This window comes from Caretta caretta, chromosome 1 (genome assembly GCF_965140235.1).
Source record: "Caretta caretta isolate rCarCar2 chromosome 1, rCarCar1.hap1, whole genome shotgun sequence".
Taxonomy (NCBI): domain Eukaryota; kingdom Metazoa; phylum Chordata; order Testudines; family Cheloniidae; genus Caretta; species Caretta caretta.
The window spans coordinates 107,791,473-107,808,440 of NC_134206.1; the positions used below are offsets into that span (position 1 = coordinate 107,791,473).

At 45.7% G+C, this 16,968-nt stretch overlaps 1 protein-coding gene across 13 annotated transcripts in view; it reads left to right on the forward strand.

Annotated features, from left to right (window-relative positions):
• The window catches only part of MYO16 (myosin XVI), a 602,174-nt gene that overhangs the window by 274,425 nt on the left and 310,781 nt on the right, over nucleotides 1-16,968 (forward strand). For all 13 annotated transcript variants that reach the window (XM_075129773.1, XM_075129766.1, XM_048854910.2 and 10 more), the window contains one exon: nucleotides 15,778-15,853. In XM_075129773.1, the coding sequence (XP_074985874.1) occupies nucleotides 15,778-15,853 (76 nt within the window). The remainder of the gene's footprint in view (nucleotides 1-15,777; nucleotides 15,854-16,968) is intronic.

Here is a 16,968-nt window from a genome sequence, read left to right on the forward strand (position 1 = left end):
CAAACATACACTGCAATGCTTTGTTCTACAATGATTCCCGAGTACGTGCTACTGGCCTGGTGTGGTAAAGTGTCCTACCATGGTGGACGGAATAAGGCTGCCCTCCCCAGAAACCTTTTGCAAAGGCTTTGGGAGTACATCCAGGAGAGCTGCGAATGCCAGGGCAAATTAATCATTAAACATGCTTGCTTTTAAACCATGTATAGTATTTTAAAAGGTACACTCATCAGAGGGCCCTTCTCCGCCTGGCGGGTCCGGCAGGCAGCCTTGGGTGGGTTCGGGGGGTACTGGCTCCAGGTCCAGGGTTCAGAACTGTCCAGAAACAATTCCTGGCTGTCGGGAAAACCGGTTTCTCCGCTTGCTTGCTGTGAGCTATCTACAACATCATCATCATCATCTTCCTTGTCCCCAGAACCTGCTTCCGTGTTGCCTCCATCTCCATTGAAGGAGTCAAACAACACGGCTGGGGTAGTGGTGGCTGAACCCCCTAAAATGGCATGCAGCTCATCATAGAAGCGGCATGTTTGGGGCTCTGACCTGGAGCAGCCATTTGCCTCTCTGGTTTTCTGGTAGGCTTGCCTCAGCTCCTTAAGTTTCACGCAGCACTGCTTCGGGTCCCTGTTATGGCCTCTGTCCTTCATGCCCTGGGAGATTTTGACAAAGGTTTTGGCATTTTGAAAACTGGAACGGAGTTCTGATAGCACAGATTCCTCTCCCCATACAGCGATCAGATCCCACACCTCCCGTTTGGTCCATGCTGGAGCTCTTTTGCGATTCTGGGACTCCATCATGGTCACCTCTGCTGATGAGCTCTGCACTCACCTACAGCTTGCCATGCTGGCCAAACAGGAAATTGAAATTCAAAAGTTTGCGGGCCTTTTCCTGTCTACCTGGCCAGTGCATCTGAGTTGAGAGTGCTGTCCAGAGCGATCAGAATGAGCACTCTGGGATAGCTCCTGGAGGCCAATACCGTCTAATTGCGTCCACAGTACCCCAAATACGACCCGGCAAGGCCGATTTCAGCGCTAATCCCCTTGTCGGGGATGGAGTAAGGAAATCGATTTTAAGAGCCCTTTAAGTCGAAAAAAAGGGCTTTGTTGTGTGGACGGGTGCAGGGTTAAATCGATTTAATGCTGCTAAATTCGTCCTCAACTCCTAGTGTAGACTAGGGCTTAGGGAGAAAATACCAGACCAGAGACCAGGAGAGGGGAGACACTTATCAGGACAGTTGAACCTGCTCTTCTCAGAAGTACTCCAGCTGAGAACAAAGAAACCAAAACATGATCTGATAACAGTTTAAAGCAGACTTCACATCCTCACCTGCAGTGGTTCCTGAGGAATTTCTTTCTATCACTGCTTCATGCATACTGTCTGCTCTCCTGTTATTGGAGTCTCTTATCTGTGTCAACAGGCCTTACTGGCTACAAGCTGGACAATATTTGTGCACCATAACCTGAGGTTTATGTAACTGAGCTATGTAACCTAGCTAATCTTTAATGTGTGGTGGGCTTTATAATATTAGTCTGCTGCATTTCATTTGTTTATCTGGGCTTATTCTTTAACAGTCTGTTTTCAGTTTTTTACCCCTTGTTTCAGTAGTTGTAAGTAAAGCTGTTCAGGGTGGATGACCCACCTTCTGTGCTTTTCCTGCCCATATGTGCATGCTTTCTTGGCTCCTTGCATCATAAACATTGCTCCCATTAATGAGTCACTCTTGATTTGCTTGTAAAATTTCCTGGGAGGACAAATGTCTCCATTCACAGTTTGCAAACTGTTTTTCCAGGTGGAGGCTCTGCACATGTTTTTATAGGGAGCTAGTGTGCAAAGATGTGGTAGAATTTATGTGTTTGTAGAGCTTCTATCCTTAACTACACACACTGTAATCATCCAGTGAATGCAGGGCTTGGTATTATGGGTAGCATTTGGATTCAGGCAAATTCAGACTCTGGCTCAGCCTGCCGAGTGCTGGCCCCTCCTAAGGAAGGGACATAGGGAAGTGAAGGCAGCAGGGTCTGCCTGGGGGAGGAGCTTATGAGGGAGGGACATACAAAGCTCTCAATTGGCAGTAGTTTCTCTGACTCCTCCTGTTCCTGTCTGTACATATTGCAGAGATAAGGTGGGTGAGCTAATATCTTTCATTGGACCAACTTCTCCTGGTGAGAGAAACGAGCTTTTGAGCTTACAGAGAGCTCATCTTTTATCTATTACAAGCAGCTCAAACAAGAGCCAGTGTGACACATGCCTGCTTGGTGTGGTGCTCTGTCTCCCTCTAGTGGCACCTAGACCATCTAGGATTGACGAGTCTGCTACAGCCTTGGCTAACACTAAGCTTCAGAGGTTACACCTGCTTATTCTAGTCAGGCATCTCCCCACGCTGTACTCAGGACAACAGAATTCCTGATTGCCTTCCTTGAAGATAGACCCAAGAGTTGAGCTGGCTGGAGTATGGCAATTTTGTTTTGCAGCAACTTGGGGGTTTTGAAATTTGTTTTCATTTCACATTGGAAAAACCCAGAACTTTTTGAGAGGGTGTCTCACTGTCTGTCCAGATGTTTTAGGGCCCTGGCCTCTTCTTCCTAATTCAGAATGATCTGGGATGAAAACCTCTCCTCTGCATCAGGTACAGCAGGGAGCTGAACCTGGGTCTCCCTTGAGCTTGTGGAAGACGGCACCCCTCTCATGGATCCGGAGGAGATGTGTGGGAGGGCCCGTGACTTCTACACAAGCCTTTTCTCCCCGGATCCGACCGATCCAGGCGCTTGCGGGGTGCTCTGGGAGGAACTCCCCACAGTCAGCATGGGCAACCGAGACCGGCTAGAGATGCCTCTCACCCTGGCCGAGTTCTCGGAAGCCCTCCGTTGCATGCCCACCAATAAATCTCTGGGCATGGACGGGCTGACCGTGGAGTTTTACCGCGCGTTCTGGGACATTCTCGGCCCAGACCTAGTCACTGTCTGGGCTGAGTCCTTGCAGAGCGGGGTCCTTCCTCTGTCGTGCAGGCGAGCGGTGCTCGCCTTGTTGCCGAAGAAGGGGAACCTCCGCGATTTACGAAACTGGCGTCCCGTCTCACTCCTTAGCACGGATTACAAAATCGTAGCGAAAGCAATCTCGCTGCGGCTAGGGTCCGTGATTGCGGACGTGATCCACCCAGACCAGACCTATACTGTCCCGGGTCGCAGCATTTTTGACAACCTATTTCTAGTCCGAGACCTTTTGGAACTCAGGCGGAGAGATGGTCTGTCGTTCGCCCTCCTGTCTCTTGATCAGGAGAAGGCGTTCGATAGAGTAGACCATGGGTACCTCCTGAGCACTCTGCAGGCGTTTGGTTTCGGACCTCAGTTTGTGAGTTTTCTCCGGGTGCTGTATGCCTCCGCGGAGTGTTTGGTTAGGCTCAACTGGACCCTGACCGAACCGGTCAGCTTCGGGCGAGGAGTGCAGCAAGGGTGCCCCCTCTCGGGCCAGCTGTACGCTCTGGCGATCGAGCCTTTCCTCCGTTTCCTCCGCAGGAGGATGACAGGGTTGGTGCTGCGGGAGCCGGAGCTGCGGCTGGTCCTGTAGGCGTACGCCAATGACGTACTCCTCGTGGTCCAGGACCCGGGCGACTTGGCGCGAGTGGAGGCATGCCAGGCCATCTATTCAGCAGCCTCCTCCGCCCGAGTCAACTGGGTCAAGAGCTCTGGCTTGGCGGTGGGGGACTGGCGGCAGGTAAGCTCCCTCCCACCCGCGCTTCAGACCATCCAGTGGAGTGCGGGTCCACTGTTCTATCTCGGCGTTTACCTTTCCGCCACGCACCCTTCCCCGCCAGAGAACTGGCAAAATTTAGAGGGTGGGGTGATAGAGCGGATCCGGAAATGGACGAGGCTACTCCGATGTCTCTCCCTCTGTGGGAGAGCACTGGTGCTTAACCAACTAGTCCTGTCCACGCTCTGGTACCGGCTCAACACCCTGGTCCCGGCCCCGGGTTTCCTGACCCACCTGCGGAGATTGATTCTAGAGTTCTTTTGGTCAGGAATGCACTGGGCCCCTGTTGGAGTTCTTCATTTACCCCGAAGGAAGGAGGGCAGGGCCTGAAGTGTCTGTACACTTAGGTCCGCGTTTTCCGCCTCCAGGCCCTGCAGAGGCTCCTTTATAGTGCAGGTAGTTTGAAGTGGAGCATATTGGTGCACGCCTTCCTGCGCCGCTTCCAAGGGCTCCGATACGACTGGCAGCTCTTTTATCTTTGTCTGAGAGGTTTTCCGCGAGACCTCTCCGGGCTGCCGGTCTTCTACCAGGACCTCCTCCGGACCTGGCAACTGTTTCTAACGACCAGGTCCATGGCGGCCACCGTGGGAGTAGATCTCCTCACGGACCCCCAGCCACACAATCCCCAACTCCGTGTGCAGGTGGTGGAGTCCCGTTCGGTGCGCCAGAGGTTGGTCCTGGCGGAAGTCACGAGGGTCGGAGACCTCCTGGACTACGACCGAAGAGACTGGCTGGATCCCCTGATGCTCACTCGGCGCATGGGGTTCTCCAGCCCTCGTAGCCCCCGGCGCGTACTTCAGGAGGTGAAGGCCGCCTTGACCCCCGCTGCTCGGGCTTATGTCAACCGAGCCTTGCGCGAGGGCGCACCCCGCCCATCCTCTACCCCAGGCCCGCCGGACCTTTCCATTGGGCCCCTACCCTGCCGATCCCAACAAACCCCTCACCCTTTCACTGCAAGCCAGCTGCATCAACTGCAGCCAGTCAGTTTTCAAATCGCACCACGGAATTATTTATACACACTCACGCTTCACACCCTTCACGCCCACACCCTGGTGTCCCGCCCCGATACAAAGTGGCGGGACCTCCTGCCACCCTGGGAGGGTGAGCAACCTCGGTGGGCCAGCCTGTATTCCACCTTGGTCCCGAGGCCCGTCGAGGACATCAGTTGGCGGCTCCTTCACGGAGCTGTAAGCACGGGCGTGTTTCTGACACAGTTTACCCCCATCCCGGATACTTGCCCTTTTTGTAATGTGAGGGAAACCCTGGCACACACATATTTAGAGTGTGCCAGATTGCAGCCCCTTTTCCGGCTCCTCACAAATATTCTATTGCGCTTTTGGCTTCATTTCTCCCCTCACCTTTTTATCTATACACTCCCCATCCATGGCCCCACAAAATCGTGAGACCTCCTGGTTAACCTCCTCCTAGCCTTGGCTAAAACAGCCATTTATAAAATCAGAGAGGGGAGGTTGGCCCATGAAGCGTCCTGCGATTGTAGGACCTTTTTCCGATCCTCAGTACATTCACGTATCCGGGCGGAGTTCCTCTGGGTGGCGTCCACCGACTCCCTTGACGCCTTCGAGGAGCGGTGGGCGCTGTCTGGGGTTCTCTGCTCGGTGACCCCGTCCGGTTCCCTCCGTCTGACCCTTTGATTGAGGGGAAGAGCGAGAGACGCCAGCCCCAGCCGTTGCCGCTGTGGATACCATCATTACTGTCATCTAGGAGGGGTCCTATAATACATGGGTGTCTACCCCCCCACCCCTAAACCATCTACCCCGCAGCCGTGCCCATCTTGCCGGGCACTCTCAGGAGAGGGATAATCGGTGACACTGGGCGCGGCACTAGGTAACTCGAGGGGGTGGAAGACTACGAGTGTCGAGGAAGCCCCCCCGGCTCTAGGCCACCAGGTAACTCAGGAGGGTGGAAGACCATAAGTGTCGAGGAAGCCCCCCCGCTCTGGGCCAGGCTAGCCTGAACACTTCTCCCTCCTGAAAGCTGCTGTGTTATGCCTTCTGTTTGCGTTGTTTTGTTGCATAGTTTGTTTTGTTTCCTTTGGTAATTCTTTGTAAGTGTTACAAATAAACTTCTTTTCTGTTTCAAAAAAAAAACCTTCCCTGTTACCTTACTCAGGGAAAAGGGACCTACTTAGCCTGGGGCTAATATATCTGCCTTCTGTTACTCTCCTATAGCCATCTGGCCCGACCCTGTCACAATATATAGTTGGGCTCTGAAAAGGAATTTAAGGAAATTAACTTCACATTTAGAAGAAGCACCTTAGTAATTATAGCATTGCCAGGTCACTCCCTAATTAAATTAATTTAGGCTGTGGCAATGGGAAGTGGTTACTTTCTTCCACTGATCACTTCATCAAACCAAGACATGCCTGGTACCATAGTATTGAAAGCATCAATAGAAAATATAGTTTGTTGTCTCTTCAAGGACAAGTTAATTTAGATATGATTCACTATTATTCTATTTCAAATAACACTGATCATCTATTTATCACCCATATCACTATGTTGGTTGTTGCTGTTTCTTTTTAAATGTCAGTCTGAAGACTGGATGTCTCTTGGGATGCTTGCCTTGGACAATAAAAATTGACTAGCCATTTTCATTTTGAGGATTCAAGAGCATAAGAATTGTTTATCCAGTTTCAACCAGTAGTCCACCTCATTCTGTGTCCTGTCTCTCAGGGCTTGTCTACACTTAAAACTCTAAAGCAGCACATTTATAGTACTTCAGTGTAGACATTACCTGCACCAACAGGAGGGGTTCTCCCATTGGTGTAGTTAATCCACCTCCCAAGAGGAAGTAGCTAGGTTGACGGAAGAGTTCGTCAATCATCTTAGTGCTCTCACATGGGAATTTAGGTTGGCATAGTTATGCCGACCTAATTTTCTAGTGTCGACCAGGCCTAAGAGAAGCTAGAGCCAGATGCATCAAAGGAAAGGTGCCAGAAACCCTGTACTGGATAATTATGGAATAACCAACTCATAGGAGCTTTTTTTAGTCCCAACAATTTGGTGGTTGGTTTATCATTATGTAAACATGTATTCAATACTGGAACCGTAAAGTAGTATTTGGATTGCAAGTACTATAGGGAAATATTTATTTCTAATTACCAATAAAAATTAAATATATCTTTTAATGTATTAGATTTTCTAAATGTTTCCCAGCTTTTACGTACAATTCAGGCCTGAACTATTGTAAACGACAGTAGGCATTTGATACCTCTATTTGGACTTAGAGGAACCTTGGAATGAAACTGTTCATAAGCATTATACTGGCTTTTCAATATTATTTCTATAATAGATTTGTCTTCTAAGTTAAATATAACAATACTACTGTACTGACAGGATTTAAAATCACAGATAAGAATGATGTTTTTTTAGGTACATTCATATAAAATGCCTATAGTTACTCTCAGATCTTGTCAGATATTTTATAATTGTTTTTTGGGGGGTTTTTTTGTACACTATGCAACTGATTAAAACATCGTTTGTTTTAGACTTTTGCTATGCTATGCTTATTCCTGCCTCATCCTGAGAAGCTGATTATTTCCTTTATCACTCCTGGATTAAATTCTTTTAATGCATTACTTACTGATTTGTGAAGCAGGCTAATTACTAAACTGTACAAGACTCTGCTGCCTAGGTATTTTTTCATGCAGGTGAAGCACAAGTATATTTCAGTGTCATCACTGCATGAATCACGTTTAGCATACAGAATGTATTTAGAGATGTTGTTGTTAACCTGTGAGGCTTTTCACCACCAAAGATATAAATATATTTCAAGTAATTGTTTCAAGTAGAGCCAATGAGATTGATTACTGTGTCCTCGTATAATAGAATGTAATATTATGTGCCACTTTGGGCTGGCTACAAACACAATTTATATCACTGTCTCTGCTGAGCTGGTCTGATTGCTGGTGTATGTCACTGAGTTGAGTTAAAGGATAAAAATGGGGTGTAGTGGACTTCAAAACTTTTTCAAATAATATAAAACAATATATATATTTTTTTAATTGAGTGGAAGTTAGGACCCACGAAATCTGGGTTTAATCACAGTGCTGCCATAAACTTCCCGTATGACCTTGGGCAAGTTATTTAAACTCTGTGCCACAATTCTTCATCTTTAAAATACGGATAATAGTACTTTATTTCTCCCGCATTTTGTCTGACTGGTCTACTTAGAGTAGACTGTAAACTCATTGGGAATATATAGGTATTCAGTGCTTCGGCCCGAATTGAGGCCCCAGTTTCATTTGGGAAGTTAGATGCTATTGTAATATGAATACTAATAATAGACCTCTTCTTAATCATTCTGTATATAACTTATCTATGCTGTGGTTTTTTTAATATTATACAGACATGAAATGGACTGCAGCAGTCCTGTAATATGTCAAAAATGTTTATGTGGGAGTTTAGCCAGCAAAGGATATCAGAACAGACCTAACCGTTACTTAAAAAAATATTTTTGGGACCAGCAGTGTTTCCAAAGTGTTCTAAGGGCTTGTCTGTATGGAGGATTAGTGTGCACTAAATTGAGGTATAATCCTACAGTGTACATCGATATAATTGGTAGTATCTTTCATGCATGTAGTGAGAGCTGATTATTAAAAGAATAAAACTGACCTTTAACATTTATAATATTTAACAAAGCAATGGTTAAAGACTGTGGAGGCTGAAAACTGATTTTATTTAGGGGCTTGCATATAGAGAGAAATTTACCTACCAATATCAAGGCTCTCAGCAGAGCAGAAAACCCATTGTTCCACTGTACCCTGCAGAGCAATGGGTGACTTTGTGCATAGTCTATGTATTAGAAGTGAGATTTGTGTTAGCTGTGTGTTAACTAACATGAAATGGGGGATTGAGGGTGGACCAGGGGAAAGGTTCAGAGGTGTGGCCACTGGATCCACATTGACATTCAGATTCAGTAGCCAAATGGCCACAAAGGGATGCACAAGGATTGTGGCACTTGTTTCTGTCCAGGGACTGGAGTGGTGGTTGTGAAGGGGGTCATAGGACTACCCAGTGTTCTGACTGCTGATTGAGGGATGCATTTTGTTTCCCTTACACCCAAGTGTAAGGTAGGTGCATGTGTGTGGGTTTCACTTATGCAAGATTGCAATTATTCAGTAAGAGAAGAATGTATATTAGCAAGTTTCAAATTTGGTGTGTTCTGGACAAATGAAAAACTGACTGAATTTGCCAACAAAAGCAAATGAAACAACCCTGCTACCTCACCCCAGGAAGTATGGGCTGGAGGGGAGAGTTAATTCCCTTGAGGAACTTCGTACTTTTTATAAGTGGACATTTAAAAATAATTTCTATAATAATATTTATTAGCACACAACCATTCCTTATGAAGATATTCTTTTCACGTATAGTATTTGGCACAACCACATTAGGAAAAACAAGGGTTAAAATTATTTGATTTGCTAAGGATAGATCCACAGTTATCTGTCTTTTTGTCTGTAGGATCTCTAATGTATCATTAGATATTACAATTCATGTTACGTTAATTATCTCTACTTTAGTCATAGTCTCTATAGAATTGACATCTGCAGAAGGAGGCATTTTCTGAAGACTGTGTGTTTCCTAGGACTGGCATACTGTAGCTATTGTAGAAATCCATTCCTTTGTGGACGCAGCACTATTCTATGCAGAGATATGCCAGCTGGATTTTAACCTCCTCCTTCGAAAGCATGTAAACGGAATTAGTTTCAAACCAAAGCAGCAAGGCATTCACTATCCAGGAGCAAGAGTTATAAAGTAATTGAAATTAGCAGTAACCTGCATCGCTTAGTCTTAGTGATGTGCATCAAGGGTTTCCAGCTGGAATTATTTAAACAGCAAGAAGCACTGACATTACAGCATGGCCCAAGACCAAAATGTAGTCTAACCCCAGAAGCTGCCGATTCTTCCTGAACTGAAATAGAATGAAATAAATGTTTTTTTAGTACTGCCGCTACTTCTTTCTAGAATCACTGTTAAAGAGATTATGCAATCGCGGCTGATTTAGTCTGCTCAGTGACTAAGCATGGTAGATGTCATTTGTAACGGAAAAACACACAAAGATTTGTTAGGGGTTCTAACTGGTGAGCAGGGCTAATTGGATTTGGCATTCGCTCTTACAGTTGTTGTCCCTGCTGCTCCTACCAGAAAGGAAAACCAGAATTAGAAAGGGGAGGAGCCTGAAGTAGTTTTAGAAAGAAATTATTTTAGCAGTATTCCATAAACAATATTTGCCTGCTTTGTATGAATAGACACTATATTTTATTTTTGCATTTATCAAGTAATTTCCCATTTTTCTATTTTTTTACTAACTTGTTTGTGTCTTCCTAATATTTGTATTATTTCTTTTGGAACAATTTCCCTGCCACTAGCCTTTTTTACCATCATACTGTTCCTTCCATGACAAATTGTGTCTATGCTACTAGTCTTCTACTGGCATCCCATCCAGGTCTCATTTTTCTTTAGATCTCTTCTTAGTTTGATCTAAAGCAGGGATTCTCAAACTGGGGGTCGTGACCCCTCAGGTGGTCACAAGGTGGTTACATGGGGGTCACAAGCTATTAGCTCAGTGGGGATGACATTTCCCAGCCTTCATTAAATTAAATTATTCCCCCCATTTTTAATGTATGGGGGGGTCACACTCAGAGACTTGCTGTGTGAAAGGGGTCACTAATACAAAAAGTTTGAAAACCACTGGTCTAAAGAATCTTTTCTTTTCTGTCTGATCTACCTTTGTTCATTTAGTCCTCAACTGTCTGGTTGTGTTTATGTTGTAAGCATTGTGCCTTTTACCATATATTCCAAGCTGCCCAGAGGACCTCTCTTTTTTTTCAGCTGTGTATCCATGTGCTCTATAAATTCCCCACCCCTTCTTAGTGCCATTTCTTACTTTTTTCTTTCTAATCATTCCATTTATCAGACTAGACAATGTACAAGCAGTGTTTGCTGTACAAATATCTCAAGAGGCTACAATACAGTATAATGTCAGGAACTTCAAAAAAAACATTTGTTTGCAGCACTCTTGCAAGATGAGTGGAAAAATTATTATGTTGACAGTACAATATTGGGTCAAGATAATTTTTACTATTATTATCAAAGGGGCTGATAAACATAAGACAAATATCCCAATTTATTTTAGCTATAAAGAACAGTTTCCCCTTTGTACTGGTTAGGATTCAATTCCCTAGTTTGGCAGTGACAGTACAGAGTCAGGATTTGTCTGCACAGGGAGTTTAATGTGAAGCTTTTTGATGTGCATCTGATAACTCACAGTATAGACCGGTAGCATACACATGGGATGCCTGTTCCACTTTCAGTTTGCATCGTGTGAACACATGGCGGTGGTTTATGTGAACTGAGAGAGTAGAGTTCTCAAAGGTTTTCCCATGGTCCTTTGGTTCACGGCTAAGCAATGTGCATCATGGGATTGTTTTCCCTGTGAATTGTGGGATGCAAAGCAGAAGCCATGTGGGTTCAGGCTTTTTTCAAGTTTCCGTCTCTGCCTCATGCTTTCTTTCTGGGAGGGCTAGCACTGTTTTTGAAATGCTGCCAGCATGGACCAGAAATGCACTGCAGCGTTATGGTGGCAAGCATGAATAAACAAAGGCTGCTTGGGCTGTATTACAACATTCAGATCTGGACACATTCAGCGTAGGCCTTGCCTGCTGCACCACTCAGCAGATGGGGCAGGTGCAGAATAGTCAATGGCAGCATCCCCGGCTTCTCCAGCAGCAGGAGAATGCTGTGAAGCTGTTGCACCAGGACGAGGATGCCGCTCTGTTGGAACAAGAGGACCGGTTCCTGGATCAGCAAACCCATGTGGAATGGCAGGAGAGGATAATTCTGCAGAAAACCAGCAGTGGCAAGAGAATGTAAGGCTGGGGAGGGATACCTTTTTTGAGATCTGTACAGAGCTGCCCCTAGACCGTCAGCAACAGCATACCAACATGCAGTGTCCCATACCTATAGAGAAGCAGGTTGTCATTGCCTGTAGCCAACCGGTTCAGCACAAGCAGATCAACCATGGGGGCCATTCTTACGCAGGTCCGTTGTGTCATCAATATGGTACTGTCTCACCATGTTATGAAGCTGGATAATTAATGCTCAGGGGATTATTGATGGCTTTGCCTACATGGGAGTACCAAAGTGTATGGAGGCAGTTGATGGAACCCACATACCTATCATTTTTCCCTGCCAGGGTGAAGAATTTATAAACAGGAAGTGGTGTTTCTCCCTGGTACTCAAAGGATTGGTTGACCACCCCAGCAGGTTTATAGACAAAAATGCAGTTAAATAGAACTGAGTTCTGAAAGTCCATCCTCAGATGGACCCTTCCAGATCACCTGCATTTTTGCCTATAACCCTGCTGGGGTGGTCTGGAAGGGTCCAGCTGAGGATCTTTCGGAACTCAGTTCTATATAAATTAATGGAGAAAGGACTGTTTTCCCCCAGGACCACTATGGACATTAAGGATATGGAGTTTGGTCTGGTTATTCTGGGTACCCCCACTTATTCTCTGATGTTCTGATTAATGAAGCTGTACCAGGCCACTGGGACAGAAGAAAGGAACATTTTAACCATTTCCAGTGTAGTTGCCTCATGGTTATCGATTGTGCATTTGGCTGTTTGAAAGGCAGGTATCAAGGCTTAGGGAATGTTTGAAAGCAGCAGAAAAAAAACCATCCCGACCATTATAGCTGCATGCAGTGTTGTGCACAGTATTTGTGAGACCAAGGAAGAAAGCCTTTAACAATGCGGGAGAGGCTGAGGCTGAAGCCATTCAAGCAGCCAGCAAGGCAGAAAATGCTAACCCCCGGGGGAATATTGTCAGGGATGCCTATGGTTCGTATTTTGAGTCTTATGCTTGAACATGTGTAGCTACATCCTGTTACTAATCTGTGGAGCAGGGGAGGAGTTGGCATAGACTGCGAGCAATGTAGTATTGCTTATGGATGGTGGAAGCAGGATGTTGCCTATATACTTTTGTAAAACCATATGAATTATTTTAGCTTTATTTAAAGGATTTTAGGTGTTACATGCAGTGATGAGTCATAATGGACCAAAATGGATTTTAAATGTTTTTATTAGAAAACAACAATAACAAAACAAAACAAAAATGCATAACAATGATAGATGCATAACAATGCCTTTCTTTTAAAAAAAAATTGTTTACAAAAAAATCTACTGACTAATCAACAAAAGGCAAACCTTTGAAGAAAACAACCGCGCAAACCAAACGGAAAGTGCAACAGTGCAAACAGTGCAAAAAATAAGGTTGTGTGGTGTAGGCTTAAAATTACAGGTGCATATAAATCTTCCCTCTGCCTCATCTTGTAGAGGGGATTCTGGGCAGCAATTCAAAAATTTCAGGTGTTTTATAAGACTCAAATGACCTGGACTTCCAGGAACTAGTGTTCTTCATGGGCTAATGTTGGAGCTGAGTGCCGTATGGCCTTTGGAACAAGTGCTGTGTGGTACAGTGGGGAGGAATTGCTGCTGGTCCTATTGGCCAGTGTTGGCCAGGAGGCTGAAGGACATGGCCGGGTCCTGTCTCAGAGACTACTGGACCTGCTGGCCTAGCAGGAACATGTTTTATAGTAGAGCATCCTGGCTCAGGATAGTGTCCATGAGTTGGTTCTGCATCCCCATCTTTTTTTATGCTTTCCTTGGCCACTGCCACACTGTCCTTGGCCACTGCCATGATCTCCTGGGACAGCTGTATTTCTTTTCTCCCTCAGAGTCATCATGTACCACCTCCACCTCTAAGCCAGTGTGGTCTTTTTCTAGGACTCTGCCATGAGTTCTCCAAAGATCTCATCCTGTCTTTCTTTTTTAATCCCCTCAGGCTGGCCAGGCTCTGAACAGTAGATAGAAGCCTTGTCCTTGTGACTGTGGGAATATGGAAGAAAAAAAAACAGTTGCTTGTTGTTCACATTTTGGAGAGGCCATGATAGAATATTTTTTAGTATGCATATGTGACTATACCTCCCTAAGGTTCTTCCCAGACTTGGGGAACCTCAGGGATAGTAAGAACTCTGAGTGTGAGTTGGCATGGGGTGCCTTGGAATTTCTGTCTGCTCTATGTGGTATTTGCCACGGTGTGTTAATAGCTTAGAGGAGTGGGGTGGGTTGGAATTATGCTCCTGTTTTGGTTTGGAACTTCTGTTTGTTCATTTGAGGCATTTTTATGGTGTCAGAGGAGGTGAGGGCACTATGGGGGGACATTGGGGTTGAACTGGACAGTTACCCCCTCTGTATGTCCTTTACGCTGTCCTGACTCTCGATGACTTTAGGGTGAGGCAGGTAACTAGGAATGATCTTATTCAAAAAGGCAGAGGGCAGACCAGTGAGACACACTCTGATGTTATTGAGCAGAAGTACTGTAGGAGTGGAAGGGGCTTTCAAGCTATATTGCGGTGGGGATGGATGTGCAGCTATTCCTTATAATGTGCGAACCAAGATCGAACAATTCCTCAGTCTTACGTTCTGCTTTATTTCTCCTGTAGAGATGCAGAGAATGCAGAAAAAAATAAATAGGGTCCTGCAATGATTGCCAGCTAGAACATGTGTTAGAGGGCATTTCAACCTCAGCAGGGAACAGTACTGTTTGTAACTGGTATCTTTTCTGAACATGCAACGTCAATGTCTACCTCATGTAAACTATGAAAACTAGCCAAATGTCTTTTCCTCTAACCACTGTTTTTTCCCCATTATTTAAATGTGCTGCTGGGAGTGGGGTAGGGTAGAGGCTGCACTTGTGCCATATGCCAGCCTCCATTGTGGGCTGGTGAATGGACTAGGACATGGGGTTTGTTCATTGGGCAGGACAGACAAGGAAAGAGGAAAGGAAAATAGGCAGATGGGCAAGGGCTCTCCATGCCACTGAAAACTGTTGATAGTTGTGTCATTAGCATGAAACAGAGGCGAATTGACTGGACAGAGCAGCCGTCATTTTAGAAACATGTATTGGTAGGCTGGGCAGCATTGGATGGAGAGAGGCAGGTGAGAGCTGGAAACTCAGAAGGTCATCTAAAATGGCTGTGGCCATGGGGCACCTGGCATAGAAGGTAGAAAAGCAATATAGCATAGTAATAATAAATTGTAAAACGATGTATTTACATGGCAAAGTTTCCTACAGGAGAATCTGCCTCTTTGATACTGGCCTGAGTTTCTGGTTGGGTTCAGGCTCAGCTGATGCAGGATAGGAATCAGGATGCATTGCAGCAAGGTATAACAGCAGCTGGCTTTCCAGCTGGCCCAGCATCAGGGTTCTGGATCCCAAAAGAATCCTAGCTCTCAGGGGACTGCTCCTTTCCGGCATCTTCCTGCTCATCCTCTGGTGAGAGTTGCCAGTCTTCCCTGACATGAGGGAGAGTGCAGCCAGCAGGCTCCACATGCTGTCTTGGACGAGTTGTGCTATAATTGTGTAGGATCCAGTCCAGCTCATCATGAAACGGACAGGTCACATGGTGCCAAATTGCCTCCTTTTGTCCCTCATTTAATGTATTTACTCCTGAGCTCCTTGCTTTTTATCTGGCACTGGTCAATATCCTGGCTGGTGCCTCTCTCAAACATCTGCCTGGCAATGTCCACAAAAAGGGCTTTATTCCAGCCACAAGAGCTTCCCCAGTTTTGTCTGTTTTAACAGCCTGGTGTTGACAAGCCCATTGTTAAATGTGTGGACTGTTTGGGATCCGGGCCATGGCAGGTGGGAGATGTTAATGTGTCGTTGCTGATAGGGATTACCGCTGCATGTGGAGAGTGTATGTATGCCTGGGATACACTGAAATTTGGAGAAGAAATCCTAGGTTTGTGTAAGAAGTGTACATTGTGTGCACCTCTTAGTTTAGAAATATATACAATGGTTGTAGGGTTGGTTGGGGCAGGTGGACCATATCACTCTACAGCTTCGCATGGTATGGAAGTACTGACTAAAGAGGCCTTTTAAATTGAATTGTAACTGTGATATTCACATCATACTGTTGTTACTTCAAAAATATCTTTTGTCCTTTTCTAGACAAACCTTGTGAAACTGCTGTTGATGCATCAGGCAAACCCCAGTGTTCTTAACTGCAACAATGAAAAACCCTCAGGTGGGTGATGATCCATTAATGTTATTTATGTGCTAATAAATGTGATAGTCCTTTATTTTTCCCTCTCATCATCTGTATACTGTTGGCTTAGCCCACCATGCAAAGAGTAAGTTGTGTTGTATTGGAGGCATGTGAATGCCTCAAAGCAAATTTTACTGCATAATTCCGCCACAAGAATGCATCATGTAATTTTAAAGAGACTGACTCAAGAAGTTTTGAGAGGTTATGTGTTCATGAGATACTGCTGTAGTTGGGTTGCTTTTCACCTCTCGCCTTTGGGTTATGAAGATGTGGCATTATGCAAGGATCAATGCCTTAAAGGATCTTGTTAAAGTTATAGAATAGGTGATGATTTATTCAAGAGTATGTATGTAGCCCTTCTGCCAGTAAGAGTTGGCAGCAACAAGGGCTGGGTTCAGTATCTAGGGGTTCCTTTTCAACAATACAACACAAAACCAGCTCGAGCCCCACCCAGTGACCTGGGACAATTACACACCACCCTCTGGGCGCCTCAAGCACAAAGTCTGAGTGTAGCAAAAAAAAAATTAATAAAAAGAGGGAAATATCTCAGCATTAATTTGGGAAAACACTGCAAACAGGGCTTGTAAACATAAACCATGAACAAAAGACCACTCCCCAAATAAGATGGGCAGTGTCCTTTTCCCTCAGGTTCTTAAGTCCAGCAAAAGACCCTTTAATGTGCCCTTCCCTTCTCTGCACCCCACTCACAGTTGTTGTCCTTGGACAGTGCAGACCCAGAGTTCAGAGGTTCATCTGCAGAGTTTACCTCCCACCCTGGGTGGTGGGGGGGAGGGGTAAGGAGGCACCTTACTCCTGATGGCTGATTGCTGCGCCTCTCTGCCAGCCATGCTGCTGGCCAATCGCTGCACCTCTCTGCAGGGCTTCTTTTAGGCCCTCTCCACCAGCTGCCTGGCTGGCTGATTACTGCACCTCTCCACTGGCTGCCCTGCCAGCCAGTCGCCGAGATGTCTTCAGGCCCCATCTCTTAACACAGCTCTCAGTGATTTCAGCTGTTAGTGGGGGAGCCTCACTGCTGGTGCACACTGGACAGTCTCTTGCATCAGAGACACTGTCCCAAAGCAGGTCTAACACTT